The sequence below is a fragment of the Mirounga leonina genome, unplaced genomic scaffold (genome assembly GCF_011800145.1).
Source record: "Mirounga leonina isolate KUSES-001 unplaced genomic scaffold, KU_Mleo_1.0 Mir_173, whole genome shotgun sequence".
Taxonomy (NCBI): Eukaryota; Metazoa; Chordata; class Mammalia; order Carnivora; family Phocidae; genus Mirounga; species Mirounga leonina.
Genome location: NW_023270447.1, coordinates 20,019,084 through 20,038,569, shown reverse-complemented (window position 1 = coordinate 20,038,569; position 19,486 = coordinate 20,019,084). Strand labels below are relative to the sequence as shown.

The 19,486-nt window shown below is 40.3% G+C and overlaps 1 protein-coding gene across 3 annotated transcripts in view; it reads left to right on the top strand.

Annotated features, from left to right (window-relative positions):
• Window positions 1–19,486, top strand: part of LRRC8C (leucine rich repeat containing 8 VRAC subunit C) — an 81,846-nt gene that overhangs the window by 39,082 nt on the left and 23,278 nt on the right. For all 3 annotated transcript variants that reach the window (XR_004681604.1, XR_004681603.1, XM_035018091.1), the window contains exon 2: window positions 6,680–6,821. Coding sequence is in view for 1 of the 3 variants with exons in the window: in XM_035018091.1 (XP_034873982.1) it covers window positions 6,684–6,821 (138 nt within the window). In the remaining 2 variants the exon portion in view is untranslated. The remainder of the gene's footprint in view (window positions 1–6,679; window positions 6,822–19,486) is intronic.

Here is a 19,486-nt window from a genome sequence, read left to right as displayed (position 1 = left end):
AAGTACCTGCCTTCATGAAATTTACATTCTTGTAGGAGACAGACAAAAAATTAAGGAACACAACATATTTTGGCAGATTGGATGTGGGATGTAAGAGACAAAGAAGAGTCAGGGATGACTCCCAGTTTTTTAACCTAAGCAACTGGAAAGATGGAGTTCCATTGACTGAGATAGGAAAGTTGCAAGAGAAACGGGGCTTTGTTGGAGTTAGGAGAAGGTAGGAATAAGAGAATAGAACTGGAGTGGGTTTGGAACATACTGCATTTAATGTGTCTGGTGGATATCCACATGGAGATGCCAAGTAGATAGTTGGGTCCATGACTCTGGATGCAGATATGAATTTGTGTTTATTATGGATGCTCTTTAAAGCACTGTGCCTAGATGCAATCACCAGACAAAGAAAGACTTTGGGAAGAGAAGAGGACTAAAGACTGAGCACTGAGCACTCCAAAGTCAGAGGTCAGGTCGAAGAGGAGGAAACAGCAAAGGAGTTAAAGAAGGAACAGCCAGGGAAAGAGGATCTTTCCAATCAGGCTGTGGCATCCTGAAAGTGAAATAAAGAATGGTCAAATTATGCCTATGCTGCTGATATGCTGATAGAGCAAATAGGTGAGGGCTGAGAATTGGCCATTTGATTGAGTAACATAGATGAACAATGTATGTGGATTTCTTTTCTGTAGAATTCATATTTCATGTGCTTGAATTCATTTTTATAATGGGCCACTCACCACATTACAATTATAATACCTGTTATCATTTGGAATTGGCTCTTGTTCCCTTGAATGGTGTATGGATGTACTGTCTAAAGGTGATGCCACTTTCCAGCTTCTAGAAAAATGTAGAACAAAGCAAATGCTGGCCGTAACTGCCCGATAGGCATTGGAGAACTGTGATAGCAATCAGGTTTGAATAGAAGTAGAGTAAGTTTCACGTTCTTAAAGGTAAGGGTTAATAGAGCAGAATTTGCTCTGTGTAATTAATTCTGGAGAAGACGATATTAAGATTCTCCTGAGAGGGAAGAAGACGGATTGTTCAGGGAGAGCCAAATAAATGAAAGAAATAAGAAACTCTGGGTTTGCAACTAACTTTACCAATATTCTTTACCAAAGAATTATATGATACAATCTTTTAGAGAAGTAAATTTTGTAGAGCCATTAAAATGACTTTTGGAAATAAGTATTCTTAATAAGGAAATGCACATGGATTTCTGCAAAAGGACACAGAGGCAGATATATAACATAATGTAAAAATTATATAATTTTAATTAGGATACCAGAATCTCATGATTGAATTGAAATACCATATTTCCAAGGACATTATTTAATTAGGTAAACTAAACTCTTACATATTAAGTTGGAATTTCAAGTTGGAAGAAATAAAGAGATAATCATTGACATTTCTAAAATAGAAAAAAAAATAGAAATAAAGTTATGCTGATTGATCTTTAGGGGAAAAAACTGTTTAAACCCAAGCAGTTAATTTTCAGAAGTGACTCCTTCAGCTTGAAACACTAACTCTTGAAATGGTAACAAATCAATCAGAAGCTACAATAATAATGAAAGAGAGATCAAGTATAGTCCCTGTTACGCATGTCTTTCATCAGAGGTGCTGAAATTTGTGAAAGAAGAATACAAAAAAAAATTTTTTTCAGTCAGCAAGCACAAGGTCCATCTGTCCTCTCTTTAGTTATTAGAGGTTTTTAATCAACTTCTTTATCCCTACCCTTTTTTGCATCAAAAATAATTCCAAGGATTATTGCTGTGCTGGATATCACCTTTGAGCCTTATGATATGTTAAAATAATAAAGCCTGTGTGTGGGTATGTATTATACATCTGTCTACATACATTCATATGTAGTATATATGTGCACACATAACATGGCAGGTACATAAACATGCCCATATACATACACTTACCCAAAAGAGATGAAGTGTGTTCGGAGCTCAAACACTAAAAGGCTGTGTCATCTTGACCAGCTGTTTCTCTAACAACCCATCTTTTTTTTTTTAATTTTATTTAAATTCAATTGATTAACATATAATATATTATTAGTTTCAGAGGTAGAGGTCAGTGATACATCAGTTGTATATAACACCCAGTGCTCATTCCATCCAGTGCCCTCCTTAATGCCCATCACCCAGTCACCCCAACCCTCCATCCCCCTCACCTCCAGCAACCCTCAGTTTGTTTCCTCTGATTAAGAGTCTCTTATGGTTTGTCTCCCTCTCTGATTTCACCTTGTTTTATTTTTCCCTCCCTTCCCCTATGCTCCTCTGTTTTGCTTCTTAAATTCCACACCTGAGTGAAATCATATGATAATTGTCTTTCTCTGATGGACTTATTTCACTCAGCATAATACCCTCTAGTTCCATCCACATCATTGCAAATGGCAAGATTTCATTTTTTTGATGGCTGAGTAATATTCCCTTGTATATAAATATATATCACATCTTCTTTATCCATTCATCTGTTGTTGGACATCTGGGCTCTTTCCATAGTTTGGCTATTGTGGACATTGCTACTATAAACATTGGGGTGCAGGTGCCCCTTTGGATCACTACATTTGTATCTTTGGGGTAAATACCCAGTAGTACAATTGCTGGGTCATAGGGTAGCTCTATTTTCAACTTTTTGAGGAACCTCCATACTGTTTTCCAGAGTGGCGGCACCAGCTTGCATTCCCACCAACAGTGTAAGAGGATTCCCCTTTCTCTGCATCCTTGCCAACATCTGTTGTTTCCTGACTTGTTAATTTTAGCCATTCTGACTGGTGTGAGGTGGCATCTCATTGTGGTTTTGATTTGTATTTCCCTGATGCCGAGTGATGTTGAGCATTTTTTTATGTGCTGTTGGTCATGTGTATGTCTTCTTTCTAAGAACCCATCTTAATCAGGCTGTGCCAGTATTAGGAAGCAGTGCATAATACTTAAGTTTCTTAGATTCTTAGTTTGTCTTTATTTTCCATATTAAGACTAGTGCCTGTGAAGGCAACTTGGCCAAGGACTCAGAGAACTTTGCTTAGTCTGAGTGCCCAGGGTTTGCTTTTTTAACAAGAGCTTCAGATAAAGAAAAGAACAGTGAGCCTCTACCTCAGTCCTTCTCAAAGTGTGGTTCATGGAACCCTGGTGGCCTAAACCTTTTTAGGGAGTCCACAAGGTCAAAACTATTTTTTAATGCTAAGATTTTTTGTGTGTGTGTCCTTTTCATTTTGATGCAAAAGTGATGGTGGGCACCTTAGCATGAAACAAGATAGAGGTTTCAGACTGTACTGTGGTGATTATATTCTTCACTGGCATACACTTACAACTTTAAAAATAATACCAGTTTCATTTCATGTCCTTATTGACCCCCAAAAATTATTTTAATAACACAGCCCATGATTACATATTGTATTAATGCACTGTATGATGGAGAATACATAAAGCATTTGTGCTGCATTGCACAGTATAATGGTTGTCTCAAGGAAAAGTCCTTATTTGGGTTGAAAGTTAAATTAGCTACTTTATCTTATTACGCCACTTTTATTTGACTAAAACAACTGATTTTTCAGACTTTAGTATGTGGAATATATTTTCTCAAAATGAATAAAGTGAGCCTAATGCTTCAAGAAAAGCTACTGATACTATTTCCTGCCAGAAATGAAATTCAGACTTTCAAGTGGTGATTAGAATTTTGGAAAAATTCCCATTCCTTTAAACTTTTCTCATGGAAGCAGTGATGATATGAACAAATGTTATTTTTTTTATATAATTTGTCAACATTGGGAAGATCTGCATAACTCCATGAGCCAATATTTTCCTGATGACCAATGTATGATGTTACAAACCATGTGTGGGTAAAAGATCGATTCGAAGTACAAGATAGATGAATGAGTTTTAATATCATGAAGTTTGAAAAGTTTGCTGATATAGTTTTCAGATTCCATAATCCAGCTAACCATGTCAGTTTGATATATTATCAAAAATTAATATCGACATTTATATGAAAGGGCTATTAAGATACTCCTCTGTTTTCCAACTGCATATCTATTTGATTCATACATTTCTATCAAAATAACATATTGCAACAGATTGAATGCAGAAGCAGATATGAGAATCCAGCTATCTTCCATTAAGCCAGATGTTAAAGAGATTTGCAAAAGTGTAAAACAATGCTATTATTCTCATTTATTTAATTTTTTTTTGCTTTGGAGACTGGAGTTATTTTTCATAATGTTAATTTAACATGTAATGTGTTTATTTTTGTTAGTTAATATATAGATTTTAAACTTTCTTGGTTTTAATTACAGTGGCTGAAGTAAAGTATACTCATGTGTTTTCTAATATGGTAAATATTGAGTGGTGCAATCCACATTAAAAAAATGCTCCTTGAGGGGCGCCTGGGTGGCTCAGTTGGTTAAGCATCTGCCTTCGGCTCAGGTCATGATCCTCGAGTCCCAGGATCCAGTCCCGCATCAGGCTCCCTGCTCAGCAGGGAGCCTGCTTCTCCCTCTGCCTGCCGCTCCCCCAGCTTGTACTCTCTCTCTCTCTCTCTGTCAAATAAATAAATAAAATCTTTTTTAAAAAGATGTGCCTTGAAGTCCTTCTTACAACTAGAGCATGAAGGGGTCCTGAGATCAAAAAACTTGAAAACCACTGCTCTACACGGGTGCATTTTATTCCTGAAATTGTTCCTCACTTTAAAGAACAAGCCCAGTTCCCCCAAGGGGTACAGGAACTTACCGTGAGGGAAACAACCAAGAAATCCATCCAAGAATGTAGACCAGAGCACAGGGGCAGCCCTGCTTAACGCTGTCCGGGCAGCTGGTCGGGCTCACCCCCGATCTGACGCGGAGGAGCACCGCTCTGTGAATAAGCATCGGAATGCTCTCATTCACCTATTCAACAACAGTTGTTCAGGGTCTCCTCCTGTTTGCCGGGGACTGTGGTGAGTGATGGGAATGCAAAATAGAATAGGACAGTAGCTTCTGAAGCAGAATTTGGAGGTGAAGAGGACGAGAGCCTCTGTGACTGCCAGTGGAACCTTCGGGACTAGGAAACATTTGGGGCAGTGAGGTTGTAATGATTCATGGAGAAGCAAAGAGGTCATGAAGTGTCAGGACATCAAATTTTGAACTAGTCTGAAATGTCAAGGACGCTGGGAATCTGCAAAAGTTCTTTATTTAGGTTGTGTGGCTTGCTGGCAACCTATGTTTTGAGGACACATAGGCATAGCATATAGGTTCTTCCTTCAAGAAGCTTGCAGCCCAGCGGAAGTAACAGAATGGAGTTAGGAAAGTGGTGTTTTGATAAAATGAGAAAATGGTAAAAAAAAAAAGTCATCTCAAATGCTACACAGATGTCAGGTATGTGGGTCATAGGTGATGGCAGCACCAGGCAGTTGAAATTTTCAACATCATGTTAAGGAACAAATCCAAAAAGAAGACAAATCACTGCTTAAGGAAGTCAGCTAAAACAACAAGACAGAATGGATAACATGCTAGTAGTTTCCAAAGATAAACCACCTGTGAACTCAAAGAAGATGCTTTGCTTTGCTTTGCTTTGCTTTGCTTTGGGCTGTTTATTGTACAGCCCTTAATTCAGTATTCAGGAAGGAAAGATCCATAACACAAACAAGGCTTGGGAGAATAAGCAGCCAATGTAGCGTTGCCCTTGCTCTTTAATTAGGACGGAGTAACAAGGATGGATGCAGAGAGCTAGATTATTGGATCCAAAGGTGGCAAAAGGGAGAGAAATGTTCTTTTTGTCTCACATTGGCTACCCTTATTCGTTGCCATGAGATAAGAAAAGAACATTCCTTCTCACAGTAGCGGAATGATGAACTTCAAGTCCCGGATCACAGTAAAGGCAGTGGGACTGAGCCGTGAGAAAGTACAATGCAGACTAGAAGAGGATGTGTCCTCTTTCCCCTTCCCCCCAGAGTCTCAGGTGCATCCTCTTCATTTATCTTCTGTTATTTCGATAGAGATAGACATTTCCACGGACAACTGATTTCTCAGAGGAGAAAATCAGGATGAATTTGAGGTCCACAGTGAAATATGAGGAATACAGAAAATAGAGAAAAGAAATCAAGTCAAAAGCACAGGGACAAAAAAATGGGAGGCAAGAAAAAATGAAGTCCTTTCCAGAGCATCCCCTCCCCCTATGGTAACCACCACTGATGAGATCTTCTTCCCTCTTATAAGACAAGGACCATGTGGCAAAGTCGTCTGCCTTCCCAGGTAGCAAGCACCATTATTTTACAAAGAGAGATCAGTAAATAACACAAACCAATGCTGAGATTACATTTAAAAGAGTTTAAAGCAGCCACGCAGGGTGGTAAGGTAAATAGTAGAGACATTTCAAAGGTTGGGCTCTGTTCTCTCTGGCACCTTCATGTTTTGTTTAGGGGAAGGAAGAGTCCAGGAAATCATGCTCTGCCCTGACCATGGTCTCTCTGGTCCACATGGAGCCAAAGGGAACCCACCTATGGGATAATAGTCAGTAAAGGACTTGTGTTTTCCATGCAGAAACCACTCTACTGGTGGTTTCATTCATTGGCTTCCTAAGAAACTCCGGTGCCATGGCAACTCCTGGACTGATCCAGACTGTTTCTCACGGGTTGCAGCAGCGTTTCGAATACTGTTAATGCGGTGTGTTGTGCATGAAGATAAATTAACTCACAGCCTTTCCTTTCTCAGCAACATGATTCCGGTGACAGAATTCCGGCAGTTCTCTGAGCAGCAGCCTGCCTTCCGTGTGCTGAAACCGTGGTGGGATGTGTTCACCGACTACCTTTCGGTGGCTATGCTGATGATCGGTGTGTTCGGGTGTACTCTCCAGGTAGGTGCCTAGACTCAGGTCAGAACGGAAGCCAGAGCAAGACATTAAGCGATCGAGACCTTTAAAAAGAGCTGGCAGTGTGATTTTTCACTACGTAAGTACTAGTTGCCCTTCTCTACCTGTGTGTGGTGTTTGTAGTCATGGCAGGGAGCCCCAAACACATATTTACTGAACTTTCCTAATAAGGTGAATATGGTACTTGTGAGACTTCACTGAGCCCAAACAGCAGTTGCCTATGGTCAAGTAATACTTGATGCCACTAAAATCAAGTTATCTTGTGTTTTGTTTAGGGGAAGGAAGAGTCCAGGAAATAACTGATAACACCTTACCTTTCAAAGTTGGGTTTATAGTAAAATATAGTAAAATGTAGCATGTACAGCCACAGCGTCATTTATATGGCCAAAGTAGAACCTTTTTCTTTTCTTTACCTCTTATACTAACCCCTCATAGGATTTTCTGAAAGAACCAACATTTTGAGGTGACAACATTATCTTACCCCATTTTTTTAAAGATTTTTATTTATTTATTTATTTTAGAGAGAATGTGCGCATGCATGAGTGTGTGAGTGGGGGTAGGGGCAAAGGGAGAGAGAGAACCTCAAGTAGACTCCGCGCTGTGCGCAGAGCCCAACAGAGGGCTCGATCTCATGACCCTGAGATCATGACCTGAGCCAAAATCAAGCCAGCTGCTTAATTGACTGAGCTATCCAGGCACCCCTCCCGAAGTTTATTTCTGAATTAAAATGTAACCCAATCAAAATTTATTCTATGTAGATGCTATATATTCATATATTGAATCCAGATACTTTTTGCATACCTGTTATGTGCCAGGCACTGTAGTTTGAAGATACATATATATATATAAGCAGTTCATTTCTCGGGTAAAACTAAATAAACCAGCAATAGGTGTTATACTATGATAGAGGCATCCATAAAGCACTAAGGGCATACAGAGGAGGGTCACTGGGCTTGGGGAAGAGAGAAAAGGGGATGGCTGTATTAAAACTTGGAGAACCGGGGAGCTTTGGTGGCTCAGTTGGTTAAGCATCTGCCTTTAGCTCAGGTCATGATCCCAGAGTCCTGGGATTGAGCCCCGCATGGGGCTCCTTGCTCGGTGGGGAATCTGCTTCTCCTTTTCTCTCTGTGCTCTCTCTCACTTTTGCCCTCTCTCAAGTAAATGAATAAAATCTTAAAAAAAAACAAAACTTGGAGGGGCACCTGGGTGGCTCAGTTGGTTAAGCATCTGCTTTCGGCTCAGGTCATGATCCCAGGGTCCTGGGATGGAGCCCCGTGTCAGGTTCCCTGCCCAGCTGGGAGCCTGCTTCTCACTCTGCTCCTGTCCCCTGCTCATGTTCTCTCTCTCCCTCAAATAAATAAATAAAATCTTTTAAAAAATAAAAATAAAGAGCTTCCTGGTCTAGGTGGTAAAGTGATGAGCAATTATGCTATATTTCCTTAGGTGCTGTGATAGGGGGCAAACCAGGGTTTGAACTGTTCCAGTTCTTTTTTTTTTTTTTTTTTTTAAGATTTTTATTCATTTACTTCAGAGAGTCATGATCTCAGGATCATGAGATAGAGCCCTGCATAGGGCTTTGTGCTGGGCGTGGAGCCTGCTTAGGATTCTCTCTCTCCCTCTGCCCCTCCCCACCAACCCCCTCTCTCCCTCCCTTAAAAAAAAAAAAAGTTGATTTCAATAATAGTTAACACATAGTGCTTCCTAAGTGTCAGGTACTCTTCTGAATACTTCACACATATTTTAACTCATTTCATCCTCATGGCAACCATAAGATGTAGGTACTATTATTATCCCCATTTCCAGTGAGATAACAAAGGCTCAAAGAGCTTAGGGAAACCTCCAAGGTGAGGTTGCTTTCTGAGACCCAGGCAGTTTGACCCCAAATTCTCTCTTAATCTCTAACCCCACGCTGCTTTTTATTTAGAGCCTGAAAACATTTTGCCCTTCCTCTACCCCTCAAAAAGGATACCAGTGAAAAACTAGAGCTTGAAAGAGAGAAAGGACATACGTTCATTAGTAAATAAAACAAATGGTTGTTGAAGAACCTACGGTGTCCCAGGTACTCTCCTAGGTGCTAAGAATTATCAATGCAGGAGGAAAAAGTAAAAGGCAAATATCACCGCCTTATGGAGTTTAAATTCTGTGGGAAAGCCAAATAAGAAAAAAACCAGTTAGTGAATTATATATATTAGAAGGTAATAAGGACAATGGAAAAGAACGGAGAGCATACGGGGATGGTCTCAGCAGGTGATGTTAGGAGTTGCAGTTCTCCAACGGGAAGCCTTCATTGGGAAGGTGACTTCTGATGAAGGCACTGAAGGAAGTGCAGGAGCAGGCCAGGCAGATGTCCAGGGAGGAGCCTCCCTGGCAGAGAAGAGCAAAAGCAAGAGACACATGGACAAAGTGTTCACAAATCCCTTCCCCTTCTCCAGGAGAATTTGACATTTGACTTTCTCAACTTTCTAGCTCTGTTTCCCGGGAGACCTGATAAAAGTAGAATGTTAGCTGTGTTACTAGGCAACATTGCTGATGGTAGAAATGACTGCTGTTTGGTCAACTGCATCTGCCCTGGAGGAATGACAGATGCCTGGGAGGAAGCCACACCACGGGACTTCTGTGATTGTGGGGACACCTCTAACTGGGCATGTCCCTTGACGCACAGGAAGGATATCTATTGAGTTACAACTGATATCAGTCCCTTTGGAGCATAAGGATTTTAAGCCAGGGTAAAGGCAGACCCCACCTCCAGTGGATTTCTTTTCCTTGTGCCTGAGATGATCTGGGGAGGAGGGGCTCGCGGAGCAACGAGGTCCTGGGCAGGGTGTGGACCATACAGTTATGAAGATTCCTCCAAAGGTAGAAATCTTGATGCTGCTTTGCTGGCAAGCTGTGACTTTAATCCTGGATCTTTCTAAGTGATTTCGGGATCAGATGAGTGTTAGGATAATCTTAGAGTCTGAATGTTGAGATGAACCTAGAAAGACCCCTGGTGATGTTCCAGGCCTGAAGCAGAGGTGTTCATGGCATGCTGGGGGAAGAGCCTCAAGGCCAGGGGGGCTGAAGCAGAGTGAGGGAGGGGCAGGTAGAAGAATAAGGCCGAGGAGGCCACAGTGGTGGATCACGTAGGACCTTGTTGGCCCCTGTAAAGGTTTGGGCCTTGCTCTGAGCAAAATGGGACATGTTTGGAGTTTCAAGCAGAAGGTTGTCAGTATCAGATTTGTGTTTCAACAGGACCACTCTAGTTGTTAAGAATACAGTGTAAGAGGCAAGGGTGGAAGCAGGGGGGTTATTTAGAAGGCCAGTGCCATAATCCAGGCAAGACATGAATCAGATGGCTTGCACCAGGATTGAAGCTGTGGTTCTGGATATATTTTGAAGGATAAGCACTAAGATTTGCTGAAAGATGGAATGTGATATATGAAGAAAAAGAAAGAAATCATGACTGTAAGGTTTTTAGGCCTGAGCATCTGGGAAAAGTTTGTTTTTGAGCATAACTAGATATCCAAGTAGACCTGTTAAGTCAGCAGTTGGATATAAGACCGAGGAGTTCAGGCTAGGTGAAGAAGGATGGTCATCTTCACAAAGAAGGAGGTGATGGATTCAGGATCCAGGTGACAGGATAACCCTTGATTTGGGGGGGAAGGGGCATCTTCCACCAGATTAGGAATGATGGCTATAGATGCATTTTGTCGGGGGTGGGGGGGAAGGCACAGAAAGATGAGAGTTTATGCCTTATGGCTTCTGTGAGGTAGAAAGCGACACATCTGTGGGGAGCTGGTGAGGGTCAGGAAGGTGGCAGGATGTGGCAACAAGGAAGGCATGGAGTAAGGCCCTCAAGGAGAAGGGAAATATTTAGAATGGCCGGTTTGGGAACTAGAGAGGGAGGTGACATGGACAGGAGGACTCCGTCTGTTTTACTTTATTACCATGTCATGGCACCCGGCCCTGCCACAGGACCTGCTTACAGAGTGTGGGAATCATTTCTCTCATTCGTGTATCCCATGGCAGGATGAAACGCAGAAAAGAGAAACCGCACAGAGTGTCTTATAAGAACTAGTAGTTTGGGACGCCTGGGTGGTTCGGTTGGTTAAGCATCTGCCTTCAGCTCAGGTCATGATCTCAAGGTCCTGGAATCGAGCCCCGAGTCAGGCTCCCTGCTCAGCGGGGAGTCTGCTTCTCCCTCTGCCCCTCCCCCTGCTCGTACTCTCTTGTGCTCTCTCTCAAATAAATAAATAAAATCTTAAAAGAACTAGTAGTTCACTTGGAACAAAATGAAAATGAGAGCATGAACCTATGAAAATGTCTATAATGAACATTTAAGAAGTGTGCCCACAGTGAGCTCAGAAGGGACAAGTGAATGAGCTCAAGTCAGTTCAAGCATGACTTGATCATCTCTTCCTGTGCCATGGGCAGAGTCATCCTCCTGGAGCATAGCCCTGTCACGTCTCTCTGCTGTGCAGTGGCCCTTGGTGCTCCCCACGCAGCACCCAACCCAGCGCCACCGCGGCTCGTCAGAGAGTGACCTACCCTGGGCCTTTCACACAGGTTTCATCCTTACAGCCTTTAAAAGAAAACAGACCTCGGTTAACTAGATCCATGGACTGTAGTCTGAGATGTCAAGGCTCTAAACAGTGTGAAATGCTTCAAAGGAAGATTGCATCAGAGTGTGAAGGCTTCCAGGCTCAGAATTCATAGGGAGTAGACCATTTGATTCAACAGACATCCCTAAGTACCCACAATATGTCAGGCATTGTGTGGGGTGCTAGACGCTGAAAGAGAAATACAGTACAGCCCAGCCTTCAGATCGCTAATAGTCTAAAGATCATAGAAATCCCTAAGTGGTGCCATTCAGTGCCCCTCAATGGCAGTAGACTTCAAGAGCATTAAATATGATGTCATTTCAGCTGCTGGAAGTTAGGGACTTGAGATGTAAATTGAGCTAAGTCTCAATGCATGATTTTATATATATATATGATTTATATATATATGTGTGTGTGATATATATATGATTTAGTATATATATATATATATATATATGGTTTAGTATATTTGTATATTTTGTATATATATATTAAAGGAATGGAAGGAAAATACGCACAAACAGAAGACAGGATCATTTTACAAAGCCCTCATTGATGGGTACTAATGGCCTTTTAGGGGGCATCCTGCAGTGTGGTGGAACATTCCCACACAGCAGAAGAATTGTCTTATCCAGAATGCTGATAGCATTTCCATTGAGTAACCCTGATAAGGGAACCTGTCCTAGAATCTCTGTGTACTTTAGCTCTTTAGAAGAAAACTGTAGAGGTAGATTAGTCCCGTTTTTCAGATGAGAATTTTCATCTGAAAGGTTAGGTAATTTGTCCCAAAGCCAAAAGGGATGTAAAATATGTTTAGATCTACTGTTGATTCTCCAGCCTGTACCTTTCATCCCTGTGCACACTGCTGTGGAATAATATGGAATCATTACAGTTGCACAGATCATAGGGCCAAATATTGGCTTGTGAAACAGGATCGTAAGTATAAAAACAAGTGCAAAATGACTAAAAGGGAAAATAGAAAGAGAAAGAATGAATATCCTGAATTACATCTTAGATTTTCTAAAAGATTATTCACTATACACCTGCCATAAAAAAGAGTAACTTTCAACCTATAGTAAACATTAAAGAAACAAAAAATAAAATATGGTATAAATTACTTAAGAAAGTAAAAACATCCTATATGTCTGTATTACACATGAAAGTAATGTTCCTTAGGGGAAGAATTTGAGCTCTTATTTTAGTTCTCATATAATCCTCTGAAATTGGCTTAATGACTGATAATATCATAAACAAAAGGTTCTCTGTGAAACTGAAATTCCTTTCCCAATTCCAAGGCAATAGTTTAAATACTTAAATAATCATTAAAATCATATCATAAAATAGGTTTTTATGCCTTGGGTTTCCCTTTGTAAAATGGAAGTGTGATCATTCTTTCTGATCTTACTTACAAAACAAGTTATTCCTATGGTTCAAACACATGACAAAGCAAAATCCAAGGTAGGGTTTCAAGAGCACTCAGTGGTGATAAAACAGTAGTCTGATAGCTTTTCAACTCTTTTCAAAATGGCTTCTTCCAATGGCAAGTAAAAGTTGATTGTTTATTTCTAAAATATTGTGTTCTGCGGCGCCTGGGTGGCTCAGTCGGTTGAGCGTCCGGCTCTTGGTTTTAGCTCAGATCTTTTTTTTTTTTTTAAGATTTTATTTATTTATTTGACAGAGACAAAACGAGAGAGGGAACACAAGCATGGGGAGTGAGAGAGGGAGAAGCAGGCTTCCCGCCAAGCAGGGAGCCCGATGCAGGACTTGATCCCAGGACTCTGGGATCCTGACCTGAGCCGAAGGCAGACGCTTAACGACTGAGCCACCCAGGCGCCCCTAGCTCAGATCTTGATCTCAGTGTTGGTCATGAGATCGAGCCCCACTCAGCTCTGAGCTCAGCACGGAACTGCTTGGGTTTCTCTTTCTTCCTTTCCCTCCCCGCCTCTCCCCTGTGCACGAATGCTCATGTGCTTCTCTCTCTTCAAAATAAATAAATAAATAAAATCTTTTAAAAATATCTTGTGTTCATAGAGGTTTGACACTATGCATTTTGAAAATGCTGGAGAAAGGAGGAAGTTGTTACCTATGAATCCATTGTTATCCGTGCCCATTCTTTTTTGCCCTGATGTAAAAGGCTTACAGTCAACACTCGGGTCTTACTCTTCGGACAAATATTTGTCCATTTCCAAGCAAGTAGCTATTTTTGAGACTGCCATGCAATAAGAGCATGTATAAAAAGCATTCCTTAGATGATATCAGTGCACATTAGAAGCAAATGTGAACTCATTGTAAACTAGGAGACTGTACATATCCCATTCCTGTACAGTCATACACCCTTCAGGACCAATCGTGTAAACACCCAACTTTGTGCCATAAACAACACTATTTAAAACTCAACACACTCAATAAAAGGGAACAAATCCCGAAAGGTCAACACATTGCTTCCTGGAAAAATAAGATTGCTTTAGATCTCTGCTCCGTGCCTCCAGGTTATCTTATTATGACCAAATCCAAAACAGCCCACAGGCAGTTACCAAATATAGAGTTAGTAGTTAGAAACCAGAAACAGGAACTGGAAGAAACAAGCCCCCTGGAAGTCCAAGGGGACTGCTTTGTGACTGTTACACAAGAAGACATTTCCTGCTTTCTGAATTAGGAAAGCAAAGAAAGCCAAGAGAATGATTTCAATGACTTGAAAGCACCTACCAAAAAATCCTTGGGGACTTAACCCAATCCCCAGGTGCAGTCTGGCCAGCAGGGTCAACCTGGAGAGGAGTTTGGGACACCTGAGCTTGTTGGTCAGAGTCAACCCCCACCTTGATTTTGGTACACACTAAGGTAAATTCTGCTTCTCTGAGTTAGAGCCCTCAGTGTCAACTCCACAGCAAAGGGCCTGCAGGTGAAAAGACTCACAGGTGGTTCACTGGAAGGTAGAGGTGATAAAAATGATGGATTCCAGAACGATTCCAGACGAGTTCATTTTGATAACGTGCCCTGAATTCCGGCTTCTGTCTCCTTCCCCCACCCTCAGTCCCATCCTAGCTGGATTTCTAGATCTTTGTCTTTTGTCAAATTTGAATTTAGAGATGGAGACTCAGAAATTCTTACTTAGATTAGCCTATTGTTTTAGGTGAAACTCAGAATTCTGATGAAAGAGCAGATGGCCCTAATGGGTAGACTGAAAATGAAGCCCTCATCTAAGATCTGTTTTATAAAGTTTCTGTGTACCTCATGTCACCATTCTACTTTGGGTCTTTGAGGAATGTAAAACAAATCATTTGATGGCGAAAATAATTTTGAAGAGCAACCTTTCCCATCTCTGTAGGATGGTGGTGGATGCTGTAAGGGAAACACTATTTCAAAGTCCCTGTTGCATCTAAGTAACTAAAATATGCCTTAGTTAGGACTTCCTTGTTATGGTGGTTTATTCAAACTGATACTTTTGATCTTCCCTAGAACTTTACTCTTGTCATCTATCACCTTGACAATTTAATGTGCAGTGAATTCCTGGCCACGAATATAATATATGAGTGCCTTTCACCTCATTTTCTTGGGTTTAACCTGGGCATAAATCTAAATGCTTTTCTTAGATCATCTAGTGCCATCCAATGCCAGTTAGTGAATGAGGAACATTTCTTTTTATCTCACTATTATGGATTGTTATGATGATGTTACCTATTGATTATTTAATAATGCATCTTTTCCCTCAAATAACACAGCACTGATAGACTTTAGGGGTGTGTGTATGTGTGTGTGCGTGTGTGTGTGTTTTCCTATAAGAAGCAAATGAGATTTACCATATACTTAGTCTCTGTTGTTGATCCTGGGTTATAAGTCACCAAGACCTGTGTTTAAAGGTCTCTGTGAGTAGGTTTGCTCTGATATAGAGGGCATAATCTTGTGCTTCTTATCAGGGCCCTGCACTTGGAGACCCTCTCCAGTCCTCTAATCCTATCAGCCGAACAGACTCACTAGTCCTCCTCTGCTCACTTGCTTCCTCTTGAAATCCCCTCCTTCCCATTTCACTGAGGATACTGACAACATATGGGTCCTCTCATCCACACAGGGGCCCTGAGATAAAGATTCGGCTAATACTGGGACTACATTTTAATTGTAAGGCTAGTAAGTTTCTAGGTTATATCTGTAGTCTTCTGTTTAATATAAAGAGTGCTGTTCTTTCTTCCTCTACAGTTCTGTTTTCCTTTATAAACTCCTACATTTTTGTTATGTTTATTTTATAATTTCTATTGTTTTGGAATCTAGCCTTTGTATAGTTAAAAAAATTAACCCAGTAGTGTTTTGTGCTCACTTTTTAAAATATGTAATAAAACATTCCCAACTAGAAGATACATACCAACTAGAAGATTTCACAAAAAAATAAGATACCATTCAAAATAACAACTATCACATATATAGGAATTAAGCTAACCAAGAATACACAGGAACTTCACAGAAAGCTTTAAAATGTCTAGTAAATGACATATAAGACAATTTGAAATAATGGAGAGATATTATATGTCCTTAGATAGCATAGAATTGATACTGCAAAGAGATCCAGTCCCCACAAATTATTTTATGAATTAAAAGCAATATTAATAAAATTCCAATTTGATTTTTTTAGAAACTTGATAAACTTATACCAAAATTTATATGACAAGTGTTCACTTATGGCAGTGATGGGGGATAGAATGGCATAAAGGAATAAAAGGAAAGAAAGAAAGAGACAGAGGGGGAGGAGGAAGAGAGAGAGGGAGGGAGGAAGGAAGAGGCATGGCAGGAATGATAATTACTATGCACTGAGGAATATGGATAATTCAACCCTCTGCCCTTGAGGTTCTCCTCTTCCTAACACACACACACACACACACACACACACACACCACCCCAACTATATGAACTAATTTATTTAAATATTCTTTGTAGAATATGAGTCAGGTGCTCCATTTAAATCTCATCCTTTTTTTCAGTTGTAAACTTCTAAGTTTCTGTGCAAATATTTCTATTGTATTTCACAAGCTGGAAATGTCTCTTTTTTTTTTTTTTTTTCCAAGCTGGGAATTTCTTAACTCCAAATTCCACAAGTAGAAGAATCATTAGCTGTAAGATTCATCATCCTTTTGTTTCAAAAGCAAAAATCTAGCTGGAAGAATTACCTCTAAGTGATATAAACTCCATAAGGCCATGCCTCATGTCAGGTTTATCCTCTATCCCCAGGACAAAGAATAGTAGCAGGCTGGTGTAAGCACTCACTGGAATTCGTTCTATGGAATGAAGGGGTGAGTGAGCAAGGAAGAGTAGATGAGATAGTTTTTGCCAAGTGCTAAGGTACAGTGAGCATCTAACAGCTGTGGAAAGGGGCTGAGACCTTTAAATCACAGAGATAGTATATCCATTTGTGGGTATCTCACACTATAACTTAAGAGACTGTGACCAGTACAAGAGAGAAACCCACACCCCCTGTCTGAGGCCTGGTAGAAGGTATGCTTAGCCTAAAGTTGAGAAGATTGATGGAACATGAGAATAGACAGCAGATACTTGAAGAGGTGCCATGTGGAAAATTGAAATGACTTAAAATTATTCCATGTGTCCTAGAACAGCAAATAGAACCAATAACAGAAGTTTTTAGGAGGGGAGATTTTGGCTCAGTACAAACCCAGACCTTCAAAAAGTCAACAACTTTCTGAAAATGTCATGTGAAGTAGTGAGTTTTCTCTTCTTGGAGATGCCCTTCCAAAAAGTGAATGGCCCAAGAATCCATGTGTCATGCAAACAGTGTTCCTTTGTTCTCTCTATATAATAAATAGTGCTAAGCAGTGAGGTCAGGCAGTGATAAAAATGACAAGTCCCTGGTAAAAAAAAAAAAAATAAACAATTTAAAATACACCAGATATAAGTGCATTGTGAAAAGTAAAGCCGGGTTCCTGGGTGGCTCAGTCGTTAAGCGTCTGCCTTCAGCTCAGGTCATGATCCCAGGGTCCTGGGATCGAGTCCCACATCAGGCTCCCTGCTCGGCAGGAAGCCTGCTTCTCCCTCTCCCACTCCCCCTCTTGTGTTCCTGCTCTCGCTGTCTCTCTCTCTGTCAAATAAATAAATAAAATCTTTAAAAAAAAAAGAAAAGTAAAGCCATATAAGGAAAGAGAGTGACAAGTATCCTACTCTACATAGAGTGATCAAGGAAGTCCTCTCTGACAAGGTGACATTTGAGCAGAATTAAAGGAACTGAGAGAGGAGGGATGTGGGTATCTAGAGGAAGAGAATGCCAGCAAAGGAAACAGAAGAGGCCAGTGTACCAGGTCCAGAGGGAGCACAGGGAGGGTAGCCCCCTGAAATTTTTCTTGTTTGCATCCTCTTCATCAGGTTTGACATCAGTATTAACCTAAACTGACCTAAACTTACTAGTGCCTGAGAGCACTGCGCTCCAACAAATATCAGAGGTCTTAGATACAAGCTTTCAGATTTAAGTCTGACTCGTGAGATTTAGGACAAAGAATTTAATCCTACAGCGTTTGGGACCTAGGACCTTATGAACTGCTAAAGCAATTAGCATGACCCTTCCTTGACACTTTAGCCAGAGTGTGTGGTGGAAAATGTCAAGAGCGTATCTCATTGTCCCTACAAGACTTGAAGTTACTAAAAGGCAGGATGCATGTCTGATTCATCTTTGTGCTCACCTGCGTGTCTTAGACTTGACACACACTCAAGAAATGTGTTGAGTGGATGCATTAATATGCTTCAGTGACTGTCTTAATAAAAACAATTATATGAACATGCTGCTTAAAACTGAATCATAAACTGCCAGAGAAAAGCTTTGTGTGGGGTAATTAATGAAGAGGTAATAAAAATCAGATCTTCCCCCAAAAGTAGAAAAAGTAGCCAGTAACAAGTGATCTTCCTTTAGTATATCAGAGATTAAACGCAGCCTTCTAGAACTGGGTAAACCAAGGGGGGGGGGGGGGCATCATTCTTAGAATAATTGAATAATTAGCATAAGCCCAGTGACAAAGAAGTGAGATAAGCCCTATGTTTGAGCAACAGATTTGGGGGGGAAAAGCCTTTTGAGGCTGTATTGCAATAATGTGCTAGAGAGAGATCAACTCATCCTGACTTGTATATGGTTATATGCCCTCATGTGCTAGAAAACTACAGGCAAAATTTGTGTAGAAAAAAATATCATGCTCTTATAGCAAAGAAACTTCCAGATATTGAGGTGCCTCAGCAGAACAAGTTATAGTCAGTTCGGTGAGACCCGTGAAATATATTTTACAGAACTGAGAATTTGTTATGTTTTGACCATATATGGTTGTTTTACAATAAAATTGTAGTTGACTGCCATGGTGAAAACCAGTTTTTTCTTATCCAGACAGTTGCCCGTTTATTCAGATGATGTGCAGAGAAGTATACTGCCAGCATCCCAAAGTAAACTACATTATGGGCAGTGATTAAGTTCTATAACAGTATTAATACTTGACCTTGTAGCCAGGGATGGGATTTTATGAGCTTCTCTAAGAGTCTAAAAACCTCCATGTTGTTTTGTGGGAAAATGGTTCCTTCATTCTAAACAACCAGTTTTCAAATGGACTTTTGAGGGCTTTTTTAATGTTCATTGACTCTTTAGTATACTTTAGGCTTTCAAGGATTTTTAAAAATTAGCTTAAAATTTAGGGGTTCTTGAGTAATGGTGATAATTTCATGATACTGGTTTATTCTATTCTCTGAAGTTTGTAGTCCTGTACTAATAAAATTTCTTTTAAAAATAAAAATAGCAGAATTTCAGAATTGCCAGAGAATTTAGAGGTGATTTACTATAGGTTCCCATCCAATATAGAAATCTCTTCTATAACATCCTTAACAGATTAATATCTAGTTTTTATTTAAGTATATGTGGTGATCGGGAGAAGTATTCTGTTCAACGAAATTTTTGCCAGGAAACTACAAATATATCAGTATGTATTTATTGGATGGTGACTAGGTGCCCAGGACTGTGTTCAGTATTATGGGGAAAACAAAATAATTAAGGCTCCATCTCTGCCCCAAAGGAGCTTAAGGAATAGTTGGAGAGGCAAAATAACA